The 22,460-nt window shown below is 42.1% G+C and overlaps 1 protein-coding gene and 1 pseudogene across 1 annotated transcript; both read right to left on the bottom strand.

Annotated features, from left to right (window-relative positions):
- Positions 1-6,037: 6,037 nt before the first annotated feature.
- On the bottom strand, positions 6,038-8,246 carry LOC110498339 (G protein-coupled receptor 65-like). Its single transcript, XM_021574967.3, has one exon. It carries the CDS (start codon positions 8,244-8,246, stop codon positions 7,287-7,289), a length of 960 nt encoding a protein of 319 aa, XP_021430642.2. The 3' UTR covers positions 6,038-7,286.
- A 10,145-nt stretch (positions 8,247-18,391) lies between these two features.
- On the bottom strand, positions 18,392-19,946 carry LOC110498338 (B2 bradykinin receptor-like; annotated as a pseudogene).
- Positions 19,947-22,460: the final 2,514 nt, after the last annotated feature.

The raw sequence follows: 22,460 nt of genomic DNA, 5'->3' as shown, positions 1-22,460 counted from the left end.
TTCACCTATCAGACTATTCTCAATTTAATTTTGTCTTTACTAATATGTAATATTAGTTTTGATTTAGAATGGCCCATTATCAAACGGGCAGGAAAAGGGTCAGGGGAAAAATATACGTCATCCCTATGCACGCGAATAGCGAGTGATGGCCACACGCTTTCCAGCAGGTCCGCTTCTCAATGATGATGGATAGGCTACTTTGGTTTTATCGAGGAGTATGAGCAGCTGAGAAATAAACATAAGAACACATCTCAGCCCACGCGTGAATCACTGTTTGAGGAGCATGCTTTCGCTACGCAACAGGTGATATTCCGCCCAAACTCTGTATGCCATGGGCTCTCCAACCCTGTTGCTGCAGCTACCCAGTGCTTAATTTGGGAAACCAATTGAAATCTGTTCAGGAATATCGACAGTAACAGGTTTTTGCAACGAAACATATTTCACTGAACTGTTGACAGCCCCTTTGCACGCCCGAGAACGGAATACATGAGAGAGAGGAGATGGAAATGCATGGTGGTGAGATATTCTGTACTTTCCGAGCTTAAGATCACTGACACTGATACTCTATAGGGAACAATTTGGTGGTGGTGGAATAAATGAAATTGCTTAAAGACATTCAGCATGGAGAAATTCATACGTAATAGCCATTTTGTTTTTCATTACACAATTTACTACAGTAGGCTGCATAAAACAGATGAAGAATAAACATGTAAAGTAGGCTGCATGAGCAGGTCAAATGTTACAATCATAAAAAGCATATTCAAATCTGTAGCACTCCTTAGAAGTGAATTGTGATCGGTTTCAATGTACCACACAGCCAGGTATAGGCACTCTGTTCCTCTTCCCCAAGTGTCCTCTTGCCCACATGGTGAATTGCCTATAGGCATTCAATCTGTAAAGACTGAAATATGCATAATGATTATTAAGTGCGCCCTTATTGTGAGAAATTCACGAGGTCCTTACAATAGAATGCTTGATTGTAACAGTAATCAACAGTATGGTAATAAGATAATAGCTAATTATAGATGATCAGACTGTGCGCGTTCTTGGAATGGATGCAAGGTAGCCTACAAAAGAAATAGGCACTGAAAGTGGATTGTGTCACGATCTGTAAAATGTCAAACTCTCCTGTCATTACAGTCGCCAGCAAAACACTTTAGAGTGGTTGTAAACAACTATCTAACGAACAGTCTTGGCAACTTGTGGAGTCGACAATTTACCAGACTTCACTTCGCTAGCTTTCCTAGCAAACAAACTCACTGCCTCAGATTAGGTTTTGTTTACATTCATTGCCGGTTATGACATCTCCACTTTCACTCAATCAATACACATCAATACGATCAAACAGGGCTGTGCCAATGCAGGATAATCTATATTTTGCTAGCTAACTCCTTACTAGCGCTTCTAAAATGTAAACAATGCCTAGTACGTTATGGTTCCTGCTGTTTATTGGGCGCTCCAAACTTTCTGCCCGTACGTCCTTCAGAGATAGCATGGCCACCTCCAAAAGGACTCCCTCTTCACAGAGCATGGTGAAGAACCTGTGGTTAACAATACAAGGTAGTTGTCCTGGCTCACCACCTACACCCAGGTCATGTAGGGCTGCTTATTTGCAACATATCGCAGTGCAGTTGACACAAGTGTACCACTCGCAATTGTTCAGCCTGCAGTGTAATCTGTCTACAACTACATTATTTTGCGCAAAAGGACCTGGCAGTAATACTAGGGGGTAACGACGAACAGGTTGAAAGGAATATGCCAGGGTATGAAAATGGACAGTTTGGATGTGTCGGTCTTCTTCGTTTGTATTCTTCTTCTGCTTCTGTGGGTTTTATGGCGGACTACAACCCCAAAAGGTGTATTGCCGCCACCAACTGGACAGGTTGAAACCTAAACAAGGTACAAAGAAAATCCATACGTAATTGGGAAACTAACTTAATCCACCCAAATAAACATAGTACATTGACAAAATAAAACAAAACAAAACTCAAACTTCTTCCTTTCAAATCTCCATATCTTACTTCTCAGGATGTAGGGCCTGAGAGGGTGGTACTGAGAAATCTTTCAGCTCCAGGAATCGCTCCGCCACATCCACAATAATTTCTATCTTCCTGGACCTGCTCTCCACCTTGGCAGTGGCATTTATCACCATAGCTATAAAGGCCACCTTCTTAACCTTTAAAATGTCTGGCTCCTGCTGGTGAAAGTCAACCCCTGCAGCTTGCAGTGAAGGCTTATCCACCACCATGGACTCTCTTCTGGTGCACCTTTCAAACCCTCAGCCCTTTTAACAGCTGCTGCATATGAAATGCTCTGTACAGCCCTGACTTTGGCCACCTCATTCTCTTTCACTCTTGCGGGGCATTCGAAAGACGTGGCTTCATGGTTCCCACCACAATTGCAACATATCTCTGTAGTTTATATACCCCAACTGCATTTGAGTAGGGGAGACTCCAAAAAACTAAAAGATCAGATAGACTTTTACATTTTTCACCATTCACCACATGATTCATCCGAAGTGCTTCAATCACTCCTGGAATATTTTTCATTTCTTCAAAACGGACTTCCCATGAGATGCCAGATATAACCCCCGTGAGGGATGCCCTATTCCGAAGAGACACAAACAACACTTCAAACGTATCAAATTGTTTGAGACACAACGCACGTTCCTTCTGATCCGCAAAAAAATCTAAACCAGCCCGCCTCTCGTGATCCTCACATTCTTCACTTTACCAAGCACTCTCTCCACCAGTTTAGATAACTCAAATGGTTTCTTCAAGATTGGTACTCTGCTCAGCTGCTCCTCATTAACAAACCGTACTCCTAGATACAAAAGGTCATTCTCATCACTTATCATAATTGTTGCGAACACCATTATACCAAAGAAGGGATGTGGGAGAGCTGGTGAAAGGAAAGATGGTGGAAGCGGATGATGAAGTGGATTCTGAATACAATGGCGGTAGAATCAAGGAGAATTGGAGTATTGTCCAAAATAATGGAAAACGAAGCAATACTCCAATTCTCCTTGATTCTACCGCCATTGTATTTAGAATCCACTTCATCCTCCGCTTCCACCATCTTTCGTTTCACCAGCTCTCCCACATCCCTTCTTTGGTATAATGGTGTTCGCAACAATTATAGGTGCATTCCGCCACCTACTGTACAGATGGATAAAGATCCAAAAAGGAAAAATTGCAGGATATTTAAAAAAAAAAATCCATACAAACTATCAATAATGAAATATTAATACAACTAAATCAGCCTGCTTTTTTTTGTTTTAATCAGCTCCCTACACAGACTATATAAATGCTACAAAATCCACCTTCTTCACAATGAGTGTATCCAGATCACTTGATTGACATACAACATTTGCAACTGGTTGAGGTGCATTCACCACCGTATCTTCTTCAGAACTGTGGCCCTTTGCCCCTATAACGCTCTTCACCACCTCCACATAGGCTATTTGCTGTACAGCCCTGATACTGGAGCCCTCAACCTCTTTCACCCTAACAGGCCACTCAGGGAATTTCGAAATATGATCCCCACCACAGTTGTAACATTTTACATTCACAGACTCTTCAATAACATATTCCTTCAGTCTGTAAACACTTGATACATGGCCACACTTTTTACACTTGTTGCATTGCATCGGGTTTTGCGAGAACACTCTTACAGCGTATCTTGTATATCCCAACTTTACATAGGGTGGTAAATACTCATGAAACATCAATAATACCGTAACATCTGCTTCCAACTCACACCCTCAAACACGTAGATCCCCTGAACGCAGCTCACTTTCCAGCTCACTCTCTCAAACACCTTGATCCACTGAACGCAGCTCACTCTCGTCTTGGTAAGCAACTGGAGTTGCTTACCAAGACGACATTAAATGTTCCTGAGTGGCCCAGTTACAGTTTCGACGAGTTGAAAACGGCTGTCTAGCAAGAATTTTGAATAGAATAATGTGCAAATATTGTACAATCCAGGTGTGCAAGCTCTTAAGAGAAAGACTCATAGCTGTAATCGCCGTATTGACTCAGGGGTGTGAATACTTAAGTAAATGAAATATTTCTGTATTTCATTTTCAACACATTAGACAATCTCTAAAATCACGTTTTCACTTTATCATTATGGGCTATTGTGTGTAGATGGATAAGAAATGGTTTAATCTGTCAGTAATGTGTGTACCTTTAATTGGTTCTATTGTTCTAATTTTAAATGTGTGTAGCTCAGTCCTTGAGCTGCTCTTGTCTTTTGATGTTCTGTATTATGGCATGTTTTATGTTCTGTGTGGACCACTGGAAGAGTAGCTGCTGCTTCAGCAACAGCTAATGCGGATCCGAGTAAAATACAAAATACTAGAATATTTATCCTATTATTTCTTGTAACAACATGACTCCAGGGTTCTGATATTGGCTTGCTAATGTGGCCAAAAATTAGACTGGAAGTTGATAATGGAAGCATGGGGTGTTATTATTCCCCATATGAAATGCCCATCAGCTCCAACTGTTGTGATCAAACGTGGATCGTGGAGAAACTGAGTCATCCACCTCTGATAGAAGTGATGCAAAGTTGAAAGCCAAATCATTAAAAGTGGCACCATGGTGAATGAGTAAATACATATTTTCCCAGTTCTCCTTTTAGCCTTGACATTTATGCACATCTGAGATAATCTGAATAGGACCATGACACAAGGCATCAATAGCCAGACTCATTCACTTTAAATTGTGGTGAATTAGGCTATTCGAGTTTGTCAGCAGTAGTGGCAGTTCGCTGCCTTATGAAGAAGTGATGATTAATTGTTTATAGAACGCTAGTTCACATATTCCGTCTTGTATTTTAACCATTATCTAACAGCTTCTTTAAAATCCTCTCAGCTTTCAGCTCTGTTGAAATCCAGAGCAGTTTTAGTAAAATCACCCGCGAAGATTACAGTCTTTTCATCCATCATCCTATAGAGCCTGTCTTTTATCCCAGTGTCCGAAGGTGATCGAACGAGACAAGATAAATCACTGCTTCAGCAGTCACAACAATCATGTAGTGTGTGTGTGTCTGTCTATATGAGAGGGAGAGAAAGAGAGGCAGCTCCTGAAGGTGCGGAACCTGATCTTATCACAGTGGCTTCAGTGGTCTGTACCAGGAGCAGGAAGGTCTACAGGTTTCTCTTAAACCCAAATCAAACGGAAGACGTGCGTCAACGGCTCACTAAGGCGCACAACTACTGCACACGTTGATCTATTGTTGACATCATTGTTTACAAATATTTAGACAAACCTGCTGGGAATTTGCGCTGAAAACACTTCTTCATGGGTAAGTGAGAGTTCAACTCTGTGTAATAAAAAATATGCCTTTGTAACGGAGGTGAAACGGCTAGCTTAGTTAGCGGTGCGCGCTAAATAGCGTTTCAATCGGTGACGTCACTTGCTCTGAGACCTTGAAGTAGTAGTTCCCCTTGCTCTACAAGGGCTGCAGCTTTTGTGGAGCGATGGGTAACGATGCTTCGTGGGTGTCAGTTGTTGATGTGTGCAGAGGGTCCCTGGTTCGCGCCCGGGTATGGGCGAGGGAACGGTATAACGTTAAATTGTTACACCTTGATGGTTATCTTTCTACATCTTTAAAAATAGAGCATGTATTTGTTAGCTAGCTAGCTGTCAATGGTTTCTGATAATACTAGCAAATCAGTGCCTGCCCTTGTGAGTAATACAACAACAAGGAATAGCTACATAATAGTACAAACGTGATTAACATGGTACACTTAAGTATTTCTGATTTAACCGTTTGTATATGAAATAGGAAATCCTCTTCTTTTTTTAAACAGAGCAAATTTTGGCCGAAAAATAGAAGGTGTTATATCGGGCTAGGCAGCCCTAACCAACATCTCCAATCTCGTCTCATTAATTGGGCTTCAGGTTAGCTGACTCCTTACTCCAATTTGTTTTTTGGAAAAGTCATTAGCCCAGGGGTTCACATACTTTTTCCAACCTACACTGTGAATGTTTAAATGATGTACTCAATAAAGACAAGAAAAATACAATAATTGGTGTGTTATTAGTTTAAGCACACTGTTCGTCTATGGTTGTGACTAAGATGAAGATCAGATCAAATGTTATGACTCATTTATGCAGAAATTTCAACAGGTTCACATACTTTTCTTGCCACTGTACACAATCCATGTCTCAGTTGTTTCAAGGGATAAAAATACTTCTTTAACCTGTCTCCTCCTCTTCGTCCACACTGATTGAAGTGGATTTAATAAGTGACATTAATAAGGGATCATAGCTTTCACCTGCATTCACCTGGACAGTTTATGTCATGGAAAGAGGAGGTGTCCTAAATGATTTGTACACTCAGTGTATACCAAGATGATAGTGGCCTTATAGTGGACCACAATGCCACTATAATGATCATTTGGTGGGTGCTTGTATTTGTCCTGTTTCAAGTGTGTATTATACTCATGTCTGAAATGGAAATGTGTTTTTTTGCATATCCCAACTCCCCCTGAGACACCCTCGGAGAGTGGGGTCACGGCCACTACAATGTATGAGGATATCCTCGGGGCAAATAAAATGGCAATTTATAACCTGTGGGACAGTATCCATCCAGATTAAATTACATGATTTTGGTTGATAGCAGCTGTCAGGCAGCTACCTTGTTTTAGAGTCTTTGCCTCCAGTGTGTAGTGGCTGCACATATAGACAAGAAGAGGGTGCCAAATACATACAAATAGAGATCCCACGACTTTCCCAATGCTGCTACTTGATGGCTTCCGATACCACAGTTTACATGCTGCTCTACTGCCAGTGTTACATTTGACATGAATAAGCAAAAACACTGGCACAGCATGAAGGTTGACAGTTATGACAAGGATTTGGTCAAATAAGAATGCTGACCGAGTAATGTGGTCAAGTTCTATTTTTGGTGCTATTAGTACACTTGGTCTCCTCTGAAACACTAGTCTGTAAATGTATTAACAGCAAGACAAAACCTGAAGTGAAAGTGGAATGAAGTTCATCCTTCTGTAGTGTCACGGGGAGGGATGAACACAGTCACATTAGCCTTGAACGGTTCCTTTCAGAAAAACACGTCTTAGTAATGATAGCCTGGCACGATGATCCAAACCACAGCACAGTATGTATCCACGTTGGTATAATCTAACAATCCTTCACATAATACATTTTGGAATGGAGTCTTGACAAAGCATGAGTCAATATTTGTCACTCACAAAATAGTATGAGTCTCTCTCTTAACTCCTCCAATGTTCTGGTTTGTGGTTGAGTATCACTACACTACACCACCTCCTGACCGGTCCCCTCTCTCCTCCCCTGGAGGAAGTGTACCACCTGTGTGACGTTGGCCTTGCCCAGTCTGGTGATGAAACAGTAGAGGAAGGGGTCAGCCAGGCTGTTTAGGGCTGACATGGCCATGCTGATCTTATAAGGCAGGAAAAGCCAGGAGGGTCTCCGACAGTGCTCCAGAAGATCCCACAGGAGCATAATAACGTGGATGGGTCCGTAGCAGAGCCCCAGGGTGAGCAGCACCACCCCCAGGAGTCTTGACACCCGTCTCCTCTCCTGCTCCTCCGTGGCCCGGTTGGAGCGGACCGCCACACAGATGCCCCGGCAGCAGAACGACACCAGCAGGACAGGAAACAGGAAACCCAGGACAAAGCGAGTCAAGTTGACCTGCACCAGCCTGTCCCTCAGAGGGTAAATGTCGAAGACCTCCAAGTCGTACGAGTCTATCCAGGTGATTGTGGCCGCGTTGAAGGAGATCACCAGCACCCAGATAGCCACGCTGATCACAATGGCCGTGTTCAGCCTTCTCAGGACTGGGTATTTCAGCGGGTGGACCACAGCCAGGTAACGGTCCAGGGCGATACAGCAAAGCAGCCCATCGCTGGTGTAGAAGTTTGTAAAGAGGAGGATGACAGAGATGACGCACACAGCCTCCCCGCGAAGCCAGACACCGCGCCAATGCAAGTCCACCCACAGAGACAGACCTATGGTGAATAGGAGGTCAGACAGGGCCAGGTTAAACAGATAAACACCCAGCTCGTTCCTCTGTCTGATGTGCTGCCAGGACACATAGAGGGAGAAGGAGTTGGATGGAATCCCGATGATAATGATGACCAGGTACAGAAAGAAAAAGGGTTTCTTCTCCTCGGGGTAGTCAGCTGGATAACACAGTTTGTCTGAGTCATTTGTGGTGGTGAGGCTGAAATTATCCATTCCAGCAGTGAAATTCATTACCTTTAGGAAAACAAGGCAATACAACACAAAATGACTTTCTATTTCTAAAGTGTAGCAACAATCATTTCGAGACTGTGCATTATTTACCCAAGAAAGTAAACATCCCCCTAAAAGCTTGCATATGGAACATAGCAAGGACATCTCTAAAGCCATTAAGAATCAGTCAGATTTTTTCATAGAAAAAGCCATACTCACGGTTTATACAGGAGAGCAGCCGATTGGACCGTACTTCTAATGTAGATTAAAGTCATAACATTATCTGATGTATCTCCCAAACGATAACCCTCCACACAGACACAGTCCCCACAACATGTACTATAATTCAGAGGATTGCTCAACGAGCTCAGACAAACAGGAAAAAGAAACCATTGCTTCCTGAGACCTTTACTACCGTATAGATACATGTATATTGAGTTCGATCCATAACATGACAGACAGAGAGAGGTCTAGTGGACCACACTGTACCTATAGTTATAATCTCTATGTTGAGCCATTAACTACATGCTCTCTCCCTACAGTATTGGTTTCACAGTATAGACTGGTTATATTAGTTTAGCTTGTCTTGACATAATTGTTTGCAGTGTGATAAAGGATTATGAACAAGCCATATTGGGAACTTCCTCATGATATTTATCTAATCCAATTTCCATATAAAAGTCAAACAATGGTTAATGATCCAGCGTGTGTACATAGAGATACTTAGGTTTTCCATATTAAATAGTTGTAGAAAATAGGATACTATATCTTCATATTAACAGATACTATTTAGGCATTGTACCTTTACAGGAATATGGGTTAGGGTTTGAATAGCTATACGTTTGCATAGAAAGTATTTGAACAACATTTTTATAGAGTAGTGGATGCTTAAACAACACGCGTACAGTACTATTATAGCCTCACAAGGCATCAGTTGAATATATTGCGGCAAATACGGTTACTTAATTACTCTATCATGGAGGCTACTGTCTACAATGTGAGGTAACACACGTATACAAGAAATACTACTTACATGTCCCAATTCTGATAAATAATTTCAAACAAGCATGCTAGCATAAAGCCATTTTTACAGTTTTATTTAAAAAAAAACAACAGATAAAGCAACACATCGCGGCACAACTCCTCTCCCCTATTTGACCTAGACAGTGTGTGTGTATGCATTGATATGTAGGCTACGTGTGCCTTTATGTAGTTCTGTCCTTGAGCTGTTCTTGTCTAGTGATGTTCTGTATTATGTCATTCTGTATTATGTTTCGTGTTTTGTGTGGATCCCAGGAAGAGTAGCTGCTGTTTTTACAACAGCTAATTGGGATCCTAATAAAAGGAGGAGAAGCCCTGCAGCGCTCCCATGTGGTGAAGAAGGTAGATGTGGATAGGCAGTTCTACACAACACAGCGCTCACTGCCACTGCAGTACGCACCTGCGATACCCAGTAAAGAAGGTAGACCAAGGTCAGTTAGCGATCCACTGAGATGCAGCAGAGGAGATCAGACCCAATGTAGAAACTATGGTACATCACCACAGACACTAGGCTACAGAGGGTGTCCCGTATGGGCCGACCCAGGGTCAGCCCCATCCACACCAGCACGGAGATAGTGTAGAGGAGTGTCTGAGATTGACAGGTACACAGCCAACTTGTTGCATTTCCTCATTAGCAGCCAGGCCACCTACAGAGACAGGCAGTTAGCAGGGGAAGCCTACGAGGAAGAAGAGGGAGTACGCCGTTGGGTATACAGTATGTGGCGGTCCACCCATTTTTGTCTTTAATGCAGGAGTCAGAAAGGTTAGAATTGGTCTGATTGCGTGGTGCTACTGTTGGGTCCGTTTTTGCCTTCTCTGAGTTGACTCTGCATGCAGGCTGTAGTCAACTACTGTACTTGTATGGTTCAATGAGAAAAGGGATGTTAGGAGCCCCTCTATTCCATGTGAATTCTATGCATGCAAATTATTTTTCTGGAACTTGTGAGAATGGCTCTACCAGTGTTCTTAGGGCATACCCTACTTATTTTTTTAATCAATAACACTTTTTGTTCTACATTTAGAATATTGTTAAACTACTAGATGACAATTTAGTGGTTAGTTGAGTAATGGGTATCCAAATATATAAATAAATACTGTAAATGTTACGTATGCATTTGAAGCACATGCATATTTCCCTATTCCTGTCCCCATGAAGACTTACCTGAAAAGGACAAATTGATAAGTAGGAATCTCATCTGGTTGATTTACCTCTGAAAAGACAGCGGCCCCACAAGCACACGTAATGTAACATAATGGTGTGCATGGATTGTTTAGGAGTGTATTTGTGGAAGGTGATGTGATGTTGTTTTCCTCTTTTGTTTCATTGAGGTAGAGCGGACAAACAGCCTTACTGCATCGACCCACTGTTCTGTCTCCTCTGTCAACATTTGATCACACAAATTGTTACAGTGAGACCATTTCCATGTACTCACAACAGGAGAGAAAAGTTTGGGAGAAGGAAACAGATGGGCCTTGTTTTCTTACACAAATGCCTGTTCAACAGTAGGCATATTTCTCAGATATGTTTTGTTAGAAGTACATTAGGATACAAACATGGTCAAACAAAAATTGTGACACCCTATTTGAATGTAAATAATGATCATCTGGATTTTTTTTGTTGATTACATTTGCATCAAACATCATTTATTATTCTACATTGGAGCTATAACCACATTTCTGTCTATAGGCATAGTTCAACCATGAATCAGGACACTATAACCTAATTTCCTTCATGTTTATGATATTAATCTCCTCTATAGCGTTGGATGAAAATATAAAAAACTTTCATTATACATAATGGCAGACGTCACAAAGCGATGGTTTTGTAGACGGTAAACAAGGGGAAATTAGTGTGAACAGGGCTGTTTTAACTCTGTTGGAGCTGTTGGAGCCCCAGATGGCTGATACCCCTGATGGTCCATATACCAGATAATTGAATGTCATTCACGTAGCAATTATGTCAACCCCTAACTAAATTTAAAATGCCTCCTAAATATCTTGTAAACTGAAAAGGGGGGAGACTGCGTGAATTTTATAGGATGTAATATTTGCCACTCTTATATCTGCTGTATGAAAATAAAACTTTGGTAACATATTGTTCTTCTAGGTAGTTTTTACTTTTGCTCTCACACAATATTTATTTCGGTGCCAAATTTCTGTCTCCATCAAGGAAAATATTTGCACAAGGGTATTCCTCAGAAATGCCCTCATTCAAATGGTGAAAGTTCAACTCTTACTCTTGTGAATAATGTTTTGATTCGTCCTTTACTCTATTTATGTATTTACATATTCATTACCATCATGCATATATATTACCTGTGCACAATGACAAATAGAACAACCAAAAATGCAAGAAAAAACCCATTTGCCTAAATGGTTTTAAAAGTCAAGATTTTATCAGGAATTTCATGGCTTCTGCTCTCGAACCTTTATTCTCTCAGCACCAGGGATTGTGACTGTTTAACTTAGCATCCTGAAGTGAATGTCAAACATTATTACTCTCTATCATTTCTTTGTCTTAAATGTCACATGAAATTAGCACTGCAGGTGAGAGAGAACTGTGTGCTGAGAGAGTGAATGGTGAACTCAACAATTAAACAAGGGTGGTTTGCAGTTCGTACATCCTATTTATGTGCATAAAGCACACAAAAAAGGAGAGTTGTTTTTCAAAGGTGACTTTGGGGACCTCATCAGTTGTTATGATGCAGTGAGAGACAAGAGTAGTGAGTACAACAGAATTTGTGCAAACAGTGGGCCACTCATGCAACAGGCTTTTAAGCTGTGCACGAATCTGTGGGCCAATGTCTCCACGTCACCCTGTGAGAAATCTGAAGCCCTAATACAGCAGCTAGTTAGTGTGGTGGACACCAGCCCACAGATTTGTGCACAACTTGACTGCCTGTTGCATGAGTGGCCCACTGTTTGCACAAATTCTGTTGTACTCACTACTCTTGTCTCTCACTGCATCATAAGAGCTGATGAGGTCCCCATAAAGAAGGCCTACCTAGTGTCTTTGCAGAAGCAGGGGTTCATAGACAGACAGATCAGGGACATGGTGAGCAGCGGCAAGGTCAGACGTTCTACATCCCCCTGGGCCTCACTTGTAGTGCTTGTGAGGAAAAAGGATGGAGGAACAAGGTTTTGTGTTGATTACAGAAGTATCAATGCGAAGAACCCTTCTGATGCCTACCCCATGCCTCAAATTCAGGAAATACTGGAGTACTTACATGGAGCAACAGTATTCAGCACTATCGACCTCAAGAGACATCATGGTGTACTCCCGCTCAGAGCAACAACACCTGGAAGACCTGAGAGTTGTATTCAGCAGGTTGCATAAAGTTGGACTCATGGTGAACCTGAAGAAGTGAAACTTGTTCCGGAGGAGCATTTCCTTCTTTGGACATGTGGTGGTTGAAACTGTCCAGTTTTCTCCAACTCCTAAGTCAGTCAAGGACGTGGAGAAGTTTCTAGGTATGACAGGATGGTATCATCGCTTCATCCTTCACTACGCAGATCACTCTGCTCCTCTCAATGCTCTGAAGAGGAAGGATGTGCCAGAGGGCTTTCAAGGACTTGAAGGAGGCCGTAACAAAAGCACCAGTGGTCCTCTCCTCTGACTTCTACCTGCCCTTCAAAGTGCAAACAGATGCTAATGACATTGGTCTTGGTGCTGTTTTGACACAAGAGTTTGACGGCGGTGAGCGAGTTATCGCCTATGGATCAAGACTACTGAACTCTGCTAAGAACTACTCTGTTTCTGAGCATAGAGTACCTAGCAATCATTTGATCGGTGGAATATTGATGTCCTTGAAGGGAGGAAGTTTGAGGTCGTTATGGACCACTCAGCCCTGGCCTGGGTGTTCAACCATCCAATGCCCAATTGAAAATGGTAAGATAAACGATCAGACTACAGAAGTTTGACTTCCATGTCACTTACAGAAAAGGAAAGTGCAACATTGTTCCGGATGCTCTCTCTCATGCCCTGGTTGGAATACAGAAGCAAGCCACGGTCTGCGTCAGCCAAGCATCCAGCAGTCACAAATGCTCACTCCCTGTGGACTAGTCTGACTTAGCTTCAGCCCAACAGTATGACCCCGAGGTGCAGACCACTATGAAGTATGTCCAGGGCAGAAGGCCAAGACATGGACACATCAATTATGCCATTGAAAATAGGTATCTGTTCTGGGTCGTCCCTGTGGGACAGGAAGGTCAGACGTTTAAACTGTTTCTCTCACAGGGGATGAGAGAGCAGTTCTTGAGATACTTCCAACAGTCCACCCTACTCATAGTGCTGGAAGTCGTCTACTGGCCAGATGCGAAGGGCATGTATCGGAATACACAAAGAGGTGCATTACTTGCCAGAAGTACAAGTCTCAACTGACTAAGCTGTCGGGTCATCTACAGTCTACTGCAATCAAAGAGCCAGAATACAAGCTGGGAGTGGATATACATGGGCCTTTTACCAAAAGCAGAAGGAAACATCAGTACCTCCTAGTGGTCGTTGACTACCGTAGCAAGTGGGATGAATTGTTCCCCATAAGAGAGGCGAAAAACCCCAAAGATTGCCTCCATTCTCACTGATGAAATATTTAACAGATGGGGAACACCTCGGACAGAGGAGCTCAGTTCACCTCCCTCCTTCTCAAACAGGTTAGCCAGAAATGGGGTGTAGTCCAAAAGCTCACTACAACGTACCATCCACAAACAAATCTGTCAGAAATCGCATGCTGAAGACCATGATCACATCCTTCGTGAAGGACAAGCACAACACTTGGGACAGCTGGTTGCCTCCATCAACTCTGCCCGGCAGGAATAAGCAGGTTTCACACCTGCAGAAATAGCCCTGCATTTTGACTGGGAGAAAATGTTTGTTGACAATTAAACTATTGTTATTTTAGCATTTGTGATTTTTACTTTGTATATTTACTTTGGACAATTTTTTATGAACTGTGCAGCATGAACTTGTAAGATCAAGCTTTATTTTCATTTTCTCCCTCCTGGATTACATTTTTGGGATATCTTACCTGGACTTGAAACTGAACTGTATTGACTTTCATTGAAGGACAGAGACTATTTTCAAATCAAATCAAATTGTATTCGTCACATTGTAGTATGTAGTTGGAGGATGGTCATACACTCAAGTTAACACGCTATGTATACAAACATGAGCCAACAGAACCAGTCTGCAGAGGTGTCTTTTTTATAGGGCATCATTAATATTTGTGTCAAGATACAAATATACTGAACAGAAATGTAAACACAACATGTAAAGTGTTGGTCACATGTTTCATGAGCTGAAATATACAAAAATGCATAAAATGCTAATTTCTCAAATTTGTGCACACATTTGTTTACATCCTTGTTAGTGAGCATTTCTCCTTTGCCAAGATAATCCATCCGCCTGGCAAGATTATCATGCTGTTTAATCAAGAAGCTGATTAAACGGCATGATCATTACACAGGTGAACCTTGTGCTGGGGACGATAAAAAGCCACTCTAAAATGTCCAGTTTTGTCACACAACACATTCAGTGGGGAGAACAAGTATTTGATACACTGCTGATTTTGCAGGTTTTCCTACTTACAAAGCATGTAGAGGTCTGTAATTTTTTATCATAGGTACACTTCAACTGTGAGAGACGGAATCTAAAACAAAAATCCTGAAAAACACATTGTATTATTTTTAAGTAATTAATTAGCATTTTATTGCGTGACATAAGTATTTGATCACCTACCAACCAGTAAGAATTCCGGCTCTCACAGACCTGTTAGTTTTTCTTTAAGAAGACCTCCTGTTCTCCACTCATTACCTGTATTAACTGCACCTGTTTGAACTCGTTACCTGTATAAAAGACACCTGTCCAAAAGACACCTGTCCACACACTCAATCAAACAGACTCCAACCTCTCCACAATGGCCAAGACCAGAGAGCTGTGTACGGACATCAGGGATAAAATTGTAGACCTGCACAAGGCTGGGATGGGCTACAAGACAATAGGCAAGCAGCTTGGTGAGAAGGCAACAACTGTTGGCGCAATTATTAGAAAAAGGGAAGAAGCTCAAGATGACGGTCAATCACCCTCGGTGGCTCCATGCAAGATCTCACCTCGTGGGGCATCAATGATCATGAGGAAGGTGAGGGATCAGCCCAGAACTACACGGCAGGACCTGGTCAATGACCTGAAGAGAGCTGGGACCACAGTCTCAAAGAAAACCATTAGTAACGCACTACGCCGTCATGGATTAAAATCCTGCAGCGCACGCAAGGTCCCCGTGCTCAAGCCAGCGCATGTCCAGGCCCGTCTGAAGTTTGCCAATGACCATCTGGATGATCCAGAGGAGGATTGGGAGAAGGTCATGTGGTCTGATGAGACAAAAATAGAGCTTTTTGGTCTAAACTCCACTCGCCGTGTTTGGAGGAAGAAGAAGGATGAGTACAACCCCAAGAACACCATCCCAACCGTGAAGCATGCAGGTGGAAACATCATTCTTTGGGGATGCTTTCCTGCAAAGGGGACAGGACAACTGCACCGTATTGAGGGGAGGATGGATGGGGCCATATATCGTGAGATCTTGGCCAACAACCTCCTTCCCTCAGTAAGAGCATTGAAGCTGGGTCTTGGCTGGGTCTTCCAGCATGACAACGACCCGAAACACACAGCCTGGGCAACTAAGGAGTGGCTCCGTAAGAAGCATCTCAAGGTCCTGGAGTGGCCTAGCCAGTCTCCAGACCTGAACCCAATAGAAAATCTTTGGAGGGAGCTGAAAGTCTGTATTGTCCAGCGACAGCCCTGAAACCTGAAGGATCTGGAGAAGGTCTGTATGGATGAGTGGGCCAAAATCCCTGCTGCACTGTGTGCAAACCTGGTCAAGAACTACAGGAAACGTATGATCTCTGTAATTGCAAACAAAGGTTAAGTTCTGCTTTTCTGAAGTATCAAATACTTATGTCATGCAATAAAATGCAAATTAATAACTTAAAAATCATACAATGTGATTTTCTGGATTTTTGTTTTAGATTCTGTCTCTCACAGTTGAAGTGTACCTATGATAACAATTACAGACCTCTACATGCTTTGTAAGTAGGAAAATCTGCAAAATCGACAGTGTGTCAAATACTTGTTTTGAGGGACCATGCAATTGGCATGCTGGCTGCAGGAATGTCAGGAATACCATAAGCCGCCTCCAACATCATTTTAGAGAATCTAACCGGCCTCACAATCGCAGAAAATTTTCAACAACACCAGCCCTGGACCTCCACATCCGGCTTCTTCACCTGAGACCAGCCACCCGGACAGCTGATGAAACTGTGGGTTTGCACAACTGTAGAATTTCTGCACAAACTGTCAGAAACTGTCTCAGGGTAGCTCATTTGCGTGCTCGTAGTCCTGACCAGGGTCTTGACCTGACTGCAGTTCGACTTCGTAACCAACTTCAGTGGCCAAATGCTCACCTTCGATGGCCACTGGCATGCTGGAGAAGTGTGCTCTTCACAGATGAATCCCCGTTGTGAACTGAGTGTCCCATGGTGGCAGTGGGGTTATGGTATGGGCAGGCATAAGCTACGGACAATTAACAATTTCATATTATCGATGAAAATCGAGGTCCTGAGGCCCATTGTCGTGCCATTCATCAGCTGCCATCACCTCATGTTTCAGCATGATAATGCACAGCCCCATGTCGCAAGGATCTGTACACAATTCCTGGATGCTGCAAATATCCCAGTTCTTCCATGACCTGCATACTCACCAGACACGTCACCCATTGAGCATATTTGGGATGCTCTGGATCGACGCGTACGACAGCGTGTTCGCTGTCCAATACCCAGCAACTTCGCACAGCCATTGAAGACAACATTCCACAGGCCACAATCAACAGCCTGATCAACTCAATACCAAGGAGATGTGTCACACTGCATGAGACAAATGGTGGTCACACCAGATACTGACTGTTTTTTTGATCCACGCCCCTACCTTTTTTTGTAAAGGCATCTGTGAGCCACAGATGCATATCTGTATTTCCAGTCAGTTCAACAAATTGAAGGAAACGTACAGTATTATACAGAGTCATGAGTGCATGGAACTCCCTTCCATCTTATATAGCGCAAGTGAACAGCAAACCTGGTTTCAAAAACAAATAAAGCAACACCTCACGGCAAAACGCCTCTCCCACATGTGACCTACTTGTTGTGTGTATGTACTGACATGTATGTGTAACTGATAGATGCACACACACACACACTGCATGTTCATGTTTTTAAACGTATGTAAATTGTAAAGTATTTTGTCTTTAATGTATTTTCCGTTATGTGTCAGACCCCAGTAAGACTAGCTGTCGTCATTGGCGTCGGCTAATGGGGATCCTAATAAATCAAATCAAAAATCGAAACAGACTAGGGCCTAATTTATTGATTTCAATTGGCTGATTTCCATATATGAACTGTAACTCAGATTTTATTATTTTTTAAATTGTTGCATGTTGCATTTATATTTTTGTTCAGTGTAGTATTCTCTCCAATGTCACACAGGGGAAATGTGCTTAGAGTATATTAAATAACTTTATTGAAAATATGAATGGTAAAGGTCCAGCAAATGTGGGTACTGGTGAGAGAAATGTCATACAATGTTTAGGCCTTCACCTAGTGGTGTTTGGCATTTAAAGGTCACCATTTATTGTAACAAAAGACAAGATTTCGGGGGCTATCTGGAATGGTGTAACACGCACACACCTATGTAGCATTTCAAATCTATCACCCCCATGATCTTCCCTGCTATAATCTACAATCTCTATCGCTTGTCTCAGAGAAAGGACTGGAAAAGTTACATTCAGCATTAAAATTGACATTGTGACATTGTGAGAACACAATGTACGCTTCAGGAAACATCGCCATGATCTTACTTTTGAGACTATCATTTCCGTGCCATCTAAATCTGATAGGTCTACATAATGTGGTTCTAGATTGCACACATTTGATGTGGATATATTTGATCAATTGCGTTATTCATTAAAAATGCCATTTAGTTGATATCAAATCACAAATGTGTAGGAAAATGCAGGAAGATATGTCTGTATTACAACAAGTTTGATTTGATCAACCCTGTGGCAATAGGTTGATACACTGGCATTTCAGCTTTCAGTTGTAGAGCTCCTGCGATTCTTAGTTTTCCTGTAGATGGCGCTAACTTTCTTCCTAACATACTGACCGGAAATTACACACAGCACAGGGTTTAGGCTACTGTTCAGAAATGCTAGGTACATTGAAATGTGGGTTCCAACATCCAAGGTATGATCCCACTTATTGTCCAAGACCTCTACTTCACACAGTATATCGAGTAGGGTGAAGAGTTGGAAGCGACTCCAACCCACAAGGAACAGCAGCGTCACGGCGCAAACGAGGACTGTGGCCTTCCTATAATTTATATCCTCTATGTCAACACTCTCCCTCTTCCACAGGGCTCTAGTGATGCTACAAGTGCAGGAAATAATCACCACAACAGGTTGAATAAAGTCCACAATGTTCATCAGGAGGTTGTGGGCCAGCTTCCAAGATTCCCCAGAGTTGTCAGGATACTCCAGAATACACACCATTGTCTGAAGTTCATCAACAAACATCACCTTTACGTGAATCGTCGCCAGCACCCCCATCAGCAGCCCAAACAGACACAGGATGAGGCAGACCTCAGCCAACTGGCCCTTATGGTCCTCACCAGCGCTAAGTAGCGGTCCACACTAACCATTGCCAACAGGTAGATGCTGGTATAGAAGTTGACCAGGATAGACTGACTCTGTGTCACAGAAAGTCTCCATACGGCCAGTTGTGGTCGTTGAGGATCTTCATGACCTAGAAGAGCAGGCAGGCCAGGAGGAGCAGGTCAGTCAGGGCCAGGTTACCCAGTTATATCTCTGATATGGGGCACTGGCCCCTCTGGAGAAGGACAACCAGAAGGATGAAGCCATTACCCAGCAGCTTCACAACAGACAGGGTAAAGATGTAGGGAGGGCCGATGCTGTAGACCAGGATCCATTCTGTTGTGGAGAGGAGTCTAGATGGTGGGAAGTATTGTGCTAATGTTTTCTGACAGTCGCATTGCCATGGAGACCACCAGCTCTGTGGTCATAGGAAAATATCTTATCTGTGCTTATTATTCACTAAGAAACAACAATATTCATGTAAATATTGTGACTCTGAAGTTGGATACTGTATTTGGCATGGAAATAGAAGCCAAGGGGAAAAACACTGTAATCAATCTCCTGAACATTGTAGCCAGATATCTTTCAAAAATGTATGCTGAAGTCCAAACTCTTCAAAACTCTGCTTAAGTATGCAGAATCTACATACATGTTTAGTATTTCTGGTGTTGTTTGACAAAAGAGGGATTTAAGCATGATGTTTTAATAAAGACATGACAGGAGTCCTTGGAGTAATTGATCACACATTTTCTTTATTACTATTTCTTCTAAAATGTGATTTAGAAACTCATGAAAGATTTATCATGTGCGACTCTGAGTAGAACATTCTTAAAAATACAGATGGCTGATCAAACAACTACGCTTTCTTCTTGTCAAGTTGAATAACCTCTAAAAGGTGGCAGTCAGTGTTTTGGTCTATCAGTATTAATTTGTACTAAAATACTTTAGTCTATATAATTACTTTATTCAGATGCCTGGCTCACAAAGCCATCTTTTTGAATGTCATGTAATAAATTGCTTACCTAGTGTTAATTTAGTTTTAAAAGGAGTTTTGTAGTGTTGTTCATCTTTAAGCAACTCACTGAGTTAGGGAGAGATCTGCAGGAAAGTTTGGTTCTGTATACAACATTCTTTGACAACCTTGTCCCAACGTGTATGTCAACTTGTTTATAAGCCATTTTCAGTTTGCCTCCTGAAGCGCCAAAGGTTAGATCAGAATGTACGAATACTCAAGAGAGAACATGTATTTTGTCAAGCGAACAGCTTGTTTGCCAAGTGTACAAACCCATTTAAGTGTACAAACCCATTTAAGTGTACAAACCCATTTAAGTGTACAAACCCATTTAAGTGTACAAACCCACTTTCCTTTTAGAATTATTTTAGAACATTATTACAACCTCTATAAAGTGGTCTGGAGCTTTTTGGCAGAGGTGTAAGAAAACACAAAGATAACTGTAGGCGGAGGGCCAAGTACAGCCTCTGTTGATATTTCATCATGAGTCATTTCAAAGTGAATAACATTTTATTTGTCCCATCCGCCGATTACAACAAGTGTAGACTTGTAAATGCTTACTTATGAGCCCTTTCCCAAAATGCAGTTAAAAAGTAAGAAAATTAACAAATAGATCAAAATAAAATAGCAACACAATGAAATAATGTTTCTGGATTATAGAGTGTAATGGTATTACATATTTTCACAGAAACATTCTATCGGTACTATACACTGAGCGTATAAAACATTAGCAACACCTGCTCATTCCATGACAGACTGACCAGTTGAAACCAGGTGACAGCTATGATCCCTTATTGATCTCACTTGTTAAACCCACTTCAACCAGTGTAGATGAAGGGGAGGAGACAGGTTCAAAAAGTATTTTTAAGCTTTGAGATTTTTTTATTTATTTTTTTATCCATTATTTTACCAGGTAAGTTGAATGTGAACACATTCTCATTTACAGCAACAACCTGGGGACTAGTTACAGGGGACAGGGATGAATAAGTCAATCATAAACCAGGGATTATTAGGTGACCAGATTGGGAATTTAGCCAGGACACCAGGGTTAAAACCCCTACTCATACAATAAGTGCCATGGGATCTTTAACGACCTCAGAGAGTCAGGACACCTGTTTAATGTCCCATCCGAAAGACGGCACCCTACACAGGGCAGTGTCCCCAATCACTGCCCTGGGGAATTGGGATATTTTTTAGACCAGAGGAAAGAGTGCCTCCTACTTGCCCTCCAACCCCACTTCCAGCAGCATCTGGTATCTCATTCAGGGACTGACCAGGACCAACCCTGCTTAGCTTCAGAAGCAAGCCAGCAGTGGTATGCAGGGTGGTATGCTGCTGGTGTTGAGACATGAATTGTGTATGTGTCATTCAGAGAGGGAATTGGCAAGGCAACATAATTAAGTGCCTTTGAATGTGGTAGTGCCAGGCGGTTTGAGTGTGTCAATAACTGCAACATTGTTGGGTTTTTCACACTAAACAGTTTCCCGTGTGTATCAAGAATGGTCCAAAGAATGGTCCAGGACATCCAGCCAACTTGACACAACTGTGGAAAGGATTGTAGTCAACATGGGCCAGCATCTCTGTGGAACGCTTTCGACACCTTGTAGAGTCCATGACCCCACAAATTGAGACTGTTCTGAGGGCAAAAGGGGTGCAACTAGGAAGGTTTTGCTAATTTTCTGAACACTCAGTGTAGGCCCATGCTTTAGGTCCACTTAATATGTGTCCGTCTTATTTCACATTTCTACATAGACCAAAGCATACACTTTAGTGTACAGAACAGATATATACAGTACAGACTTCAATTCATCACAACATCCAATGTCTGTTTGCTGGCTAGACATCATCTTAGAGTTGAATAAGAATGTACTCTATATCCCTTTCTCACACATTATGACAATGTGAGGGTATATTTGGATTGTTGCTATGACCTGTCAATAACTACATTCAATCATTTCACATGGAATTGTGCATGGTAAGTACCAAACAAGCCATTGCAATCTTTGTGCAATTTAGCTATTCAATAACTATTCCACAGTATTGGTGAACATTCACTTATCATATAAAATAGATTATTATCAAGGACTTTACAGATGTTTTATTTGTATGTATGTATAAACATGTCTAAACCATATAAAATATAAAATCACTGAGAAACCTTTTTGAGATACAGGTATACCAGTGACTCGCTCAATAAGGAAGTGGTCAGATGACGCGGCTGCTACGCTACAGGACTGTTTTGCTAGCACAGACTGGAATATGTTCCAGGATTCATCCAATGGCAGTGAGGAGTATACCACCTCAGTCATCGGCTTCATCAATAAGTGCATTGACGACGTCTTCGCCACAGTGACCATACGTACATATTCTAACCAGAAGCCATGGATTACAGGCAACATCTGCATTGAGCTAAAGGCTAGAGCTGCCGCTTTCAAGGAACAGGACACTAATCCGGACATTTATAAGAAATCCCGTTATGCCCTAAGACGAACC

This window comes from Oncorhynchus mykiss, chromosome 19, assembly GCF_057628025.1.
Source record: "Oncorhynchus mykiss isolate SJ-2025 chromosome 19, ASM5762802v1, whole genome shotgun sequence".
NCBI lineage: Eukaryota > Metazoa > Chordata > Actinopteri > Salmoniformes > Salmonidae > Oncorhynchus > Oncorhynchus mykiss.
The sequence above is the reverse complement of the archived record's forward strand: the minus strand, read 5'-3'. Positions and strand labels throughout refer to the sequence as shown.